The 6,081-nt window shown below is 40.3% G+C and overlaps 1 protein-coding gene across 1 annotated transcript; it reads right to left on the bottom strand.

Moving 5' to 3' along the window:
• Window positions 1–411: 411 nt before the first annotated feature.
• LOC141614193 (uncharacterized) lies at window positions 412–789 on the bottom strand. Its single transcript, XM_074432950.1, has one exon. It carries the CDS (start codon window positions 787–789, stop codon window positions 412–414), a length of 378 nt encoding a protein of 125 aa, XP_074289051.1.
• Window positions 790–6,081: the final 5,292 nt, after the last annotated feature.

Below are 6,081 nucleotides of genomic sequence, written 5' to 3' on the forward strand. Positions count from 1 at the left end.
ACGAACATATTGCAAGGGATAACATAGAATCAAGCACAAGACATCTTTATTCATGGAATGACAATTACAAACACATAGAAGCATGCCAGGCAAATAACAAGAAATTAGGCTGATCAGGTATACCTGGGTTAGATAAAAAAGAACATAAGATAATAATGGCTGACTCTATATATAAAAGAGTTTTAGATGAGTGACATTCCATGAGCATGGTATCATGTCACCTTCTAGGGTTTGTAGCTTATAGGCTCCTTGCCCAACTATTGAATCAATCAAATAAGGTCCTTCCCATACAGAGGCTAGTTTGCCTGCAATTTTTTCCTTCGTGTTTGGAAAAAACTTTCGCAGTACTAGATCCCTTCCCTGAACACTCTTATGTTTACATTTTTTGTTGTAGTTTCTGGCTACAGTCTGCTAGTAGTATGCATTCTTTATTTTGGCTGCATCCCTTAATTCATCAGCCAAGATTACGTTATCCTGCATCAGAGGTTCATTCTCCTCAACAGTGTTCAGGCTGCATCTGGACGTTAATACATGTATTTCTGCAGGCATGACTACTTCGCAGCCATAGACCAGGGAGTATGGGGTCTGCCCAATTGAAGTTTTAGGCGTGGTTCTATCTGCCCAGAGAACTAGTGGGAGCTCTTCAGCCCATCTGCCTTTTCTTCTCTTTAACTTCTTCTTCAGGCAACTGATTACCACCTTGTTACTGGACTCTGCCTGCCCATTTGCCTTTGGGTAGCGCAGTGTAGATGTTACCAGGTTTATATTCCATTTTGTACAGAAAGCCATTATCTTTTTCCCAACAAATTAATTGTGTGCTATTGTCAGACACTATCTATGATGGGATCCAATATCTGCATATTATGTTCTTTTTTATGAACGATATGACTTTCTTTTATATGACTTGCTTGTACGAGTCTACTTCTATCTACTTGGAAAAATAGTCAGTCATTGCCTGGATGAATACTTTCTGTCCAGGTGCTTGAGGTAGTTTGCCCACAATGTCCATCCCCCATTTTATGAACGGCTAGGGAGCTGAGATTGAGCGTAAAACTCAGATGGTTGATAGATGAACGGGGAATATAATTGGTAGGCTTCGCATTTTGAACTGTATGCCATGCAATCGGCCATTTGCATTGGCCAAAAATAGCCTATTCTAAGAACTTTGCTTGCCAGGCTTCTACCTCCTTTGTAGTTTCCACAGTATCCCTCGTGTTTGTCATGTATGACATGTTCAGCTTTTTGTGGTTCCAGGTATCGTAAATATGGTACAGCCTGAGACTTTTTAAACAATGTGTTATTGATGATAGTATCAGTAGTAGTTTTAATCTTAAAGGCTCTTGCCTCATGCCTGCCCTGAGGTAGTATGCCTCGCAAGAACAAATTGTAGTATGGCTACGTCCAAGAATTAGTGTCCACACTGATGGGACAGATTTGGTTAGGCTTTTTAATGGCAGGTTCAAGCAGGTGAACAATGGGTATTTTATCAAAACCAGTAGGACTAAAATTGGATCCTAGGCTGGCTAAAGCATCAGCCTGGGTCTTCAGGGCCCTTGGGATCTGATCAATATCAAATGAAATGAATTTAGTGCAAAGACTTTTCACAATTTCTAAATATAGTATCATTTTTGAATCCTTTGCAGCATAAGTTCCTTTAACTTGATTTGTAATTAAGAGTGAATCAGTCTTGGCCTTTAAGTTCTTCACACCAAGATCAATGCTTACCTTGAGTCCAACTATCAGGGCTTCGTACTCAGCTTCATTGTTTGTAGCCTTGAACTCACAACTAACAACTTCTAACACCTCATTCTTACCCGGCCAAGGTAATTAGGAAATGTTATTGTCTCGGTTTCCGGAGGCAGTGAAATCAAAATTAAAATTAAGAAAATTCATTAAATAATAACATGTGTAGGGATTATATAACTGTAAACAAATGAATAGATGAAATACAACTCGTTTATGACTATGTCATCCATGCTACACTACTCGACTTTGAATCCAAGGTGCGGCCCAAATCCCGATCACGTGAACATGCAAACCTGTACTCAACCTGCTCCCCATATGATCGAAAATATCATATGGATCGACACAGGCCACCCCGGCAATAGGTGACAATTACACAGACACACAAATGTTAGTTTTAATAAATAAATAAAGTGTGACACGACTTAAAGTCTGTGAGTATGCAACATGACTATAACATGAATGAACTGCTATCAAACAACCACCACCACGGTATCGGGACACGCCCAGACATACCAACAACCACAAAAAGGTACCGGGACACACCCAGATGTACCTGGTCCGGAAGCCAATCGGATCCCCTGCCAGACGTCGTGTCTCAACCACACGAGTCCCTCCGTGACTCAAGCCATTAATGTGCACATCCCTCTTAGAGTGGGAAGCTCTAAGAGGCGACTCAAGCGGAAGACGGTCTCCCAAAACCTTCCGTCTCCATATAACAAGTAACCAATAAAACCTCCATGTACTCTGACATACAAGACAGTACAACAAGTGCAAGATACCGTATAACATGCCAGTTACCGACTCATTCAATGCAACTAAACAATGTCATGTAATAATGCAATGACCATTAAAATATGACTCACATGACCATTCAAACATATATTAAAACTGAGTAGGATTAACCTACCTTTTAGCATACTCAGTAAGCAATCCGGCTAATAATAATCTTCGACAAAACCGTCACCTAAATATAATAATTAAATATATTTAATTCCTAACTAATCTAATCTATTTAAATTAAATCCGAATTAATTAATTAAATATAAACCCGTCTTAAAACTATTCAAATCCCGTCTTAATCCACTCGGTCAACTCTCAAACACCCACCATGGTGGACCGTAGTCCTGCCCAGCACCGATAGCCTCCACCACAGCCGAAACCCACCACCCAACACGACACCAACTACCCAACAACACACGAGAAAGCAAACAATAACCAACAACCGTGTCGCACAAAGTTTATCCTTCACCATTATAACCCCGGCCACCACAAGCCACCACCTTGGCCTCCCTTGACCACGGTGGACCCATCTGTCACCCTTGGCACCAACTACGGCCACCATAACTCCCCAGACCCGACAACAACAATAAAAACTAACAAACAACAACCAATGTCGTATGCCTCCTTTTGGACCCGTTTTACACCACACAAACGCAAAACATTCCACCACCCATTACCACCACTATAACCCCCACTCAACCCTCGACAAAACCCACCCAAAACCATCCCAAGTCAGTCACTCAAGGTGGGTCAAAAATCCGTCTTAAGATAGTTGCACAACAACAACAATAACATCATATATTCACGGTCAAACCCCCCTTTCCCACGGTAAACGGCGGTCAAACTGGCGGTCAAGGGTGGTCAGAGACGGGTCAAGGTCGAGGCTGGTAAATGGTATAAATTAAATAATATATAAAAAATTTTAAGACCGTATTACCTTACGAACTCGAGGCGGAGGGACAAAATCTCCATTTTCTTCTAATCTCTCTCTCTCTCTTCTTTCTCTCTAAAATTTTGGTGGTGGATAAAGAAATGAGATAAGGATGAGTGGTGTATTAGAGATTGTGTTTAGATTGTGTTAAGATAAGGTAGGTGGATTAGGGTAGGGTAGATTAAATAAGGTAGTATACGTATATGCGTACGCGTATCGTATTACGTAGTATTATTATCATTACAACTTATTATTATTATTATCATTACCATTTTATAATTATTATTATTGTTATTAATATTCTGTCTCATTCATAATTCGTAAAAAATCTTTAAATAAAATTATAAAATACGGAGTATTACAGTCTTCCCCCCTTAAAATGAACTTCGTCCGCGAAGTTCGCCTTACTCTCTCCTTTCCTCAAGTCTCCTCCAATCTCGTCACCGATTCTCAAGTACTCTCTTGAGGTTCTTACCGTCATCATCACTCTCATTATACTAATATGATTCTCATGTCTCTCACCAGGCTCACAACAGCTCACACGTTTTCCTTTATCATATATCCTCTCTTTCCTCATACGCTACTCAAGTGCATATTATGCTCGTTTTCCTCCTTTAAATTCCCAACTGTTACATTCACTCCCTCTAAAAGAGAACTTCATCCTAAAGTTCAATTATCAATCCTTAAAATGTGCTCTCATACTTTCATTACCGAATCCCACAAATGACTATGATCTAGATTCAACACTCTCTCTTACTCATTACAATTCCGTAATCAAATCTCATATCGTCTTATGCCATTTCAAGAATCCCACTCTTGAAGCCTCCCAAACGTCAAAGCATAAGGTCCAACCCAAGGTTCAAAACTATACTCCCATAAATAACTCCCAACCTATGATGGTTATATATACGTATCTATTGCGGGGTATAATTCGATCATTATTACGAATCTATATCACATCAAATTTCATACATTAACATGTATGCACATCAATCACGTATATGCCGACTTCATGAAATAATCAAATAATGCAAAATTACTCGTAATAGGACTCAATCATGAAAAACACTTCCATTTCCACACACCATGCCAAGCATGAACCGCATCAAATCTACCACTTCATCACTGATGTGACTCCTATTTACGCACATTTAGTCCTCTAACTAGCCTAGTTCATATGCTTTTTAGTGTATATTAGGGTTGTTTCTTGTCTTTAGCTTCCTATTATGCATATTCTATAAGGTTTGGTGTCTTTTGTAGAAGAGGAGCACTAGCCTTGCCAAAACGAAGTGAAACGGAGCTAAATTGATAACATCCAACGACCAAACATCGATGAGGAGATCAAGGCTAAAGACCATCGTACAATAAATCAAGTTTTAGTTTAATGAATGACAACCCCCACGACACAAAAATCAATCCCCATAAGTTGTTGGGCAAGGATGACAAGAAGGGAGCCATTACATGAGGAAATTGCTTGGAACTAAATCAAGAACTGCTTTTTTGGCTCTGAAACTATGATAGATGAAACGGTGTCAAAATATCAAGTGTCATAGTCTTTTGAATCACTCCAATGGTAGTCCAGATGAGGAAATGACGTCCGTTTCACAATCCGAGCTCAAATAGACAAGCTGACCGTCAGGACGGGCGTCCTAAGCTCAGGACGTGCGTCTTGGAGCCAGGACGAGTGAAGTGTTCGGTAGGAAGATTGTCTTCGCAATGGGGAGTCGTGCGGCTCCTCTTGGGACTTGCAAAGTGCTAAATTTAATTAAAGGGTGTGACACCCCCATAGTCCAAGTGCTTTACCAGGACCACTTATGGGTATGAAGACGTCACCATCTCGGTTATCCGAGGCAATGATACTCAAATAGACAATAACGAAACGTATTTAAATGATAATAAAGTTTAGGTGATACAACAAGGTTACAAAAACTGTCAAAAGGAAATAAAACTGTCTCCGAAATCAAAGTACTCAAACAATTAAATAAACACATCAGAAGACTCTAAGACCGGTGGTGACTCCATCCCAGCTATCCCTCGCATAAGCCATCATACCTGCTCAACAAATGCTCACCATCCCCGAATGGATCACCACAGTTTTTAAAACAATTAACGGGGTCAGTTCTGATTACATAAAACAAATACCATAAAGGAACAATATCACAAACAACTCAAACAAATTCCAAGTCTCCATCTTCAATCTCCACACAACTGACTACACATAAAAGTGTGTAGCCCTGCCAGAGTACCTATCGCAACAAGTACTCCACGCCGCCAGTGGGGGACCGCAGCCGTTCCCACCAAATCCCCACTCATCTTCATCGAGTGATAAACCCAAGTTCATTAATGTGCACATGCCCCTTGTGACAGGATCCACAAGAGGCGAATCAAGGGCGTGAAGCCACTCCCTCAAGTGACTCCACTCGGCCAGGGACGCACCCCGAAGATCACAGACAACTACACAATCAATCAACAATATACTATCAACATCACCAAAACCAATCCAACATTATAATTATTCAACAATCACAACAATAATCACCAACAATTTATGTAGCCAATACTGAGTAGGGAAACCCTACCTGGAAATCAAACACCAACAGACGATCAAGCAGCTAAATAAGAAT

Source organism: Silene latifolia, chromosome 11 (assembly GCF_048544455.1).
Source record: "Silene latifolia isolate original U9 population chromosome 11, ASM4854445v1, whole genome shotgun sequence".
NCBI classification, from domain to species: Eukaryota; Viridiplantae; Streptophyta; class Magnoliopsida; order Caryophyllales; family Caryophyllaceae; genus Silene; species Silene latifolia.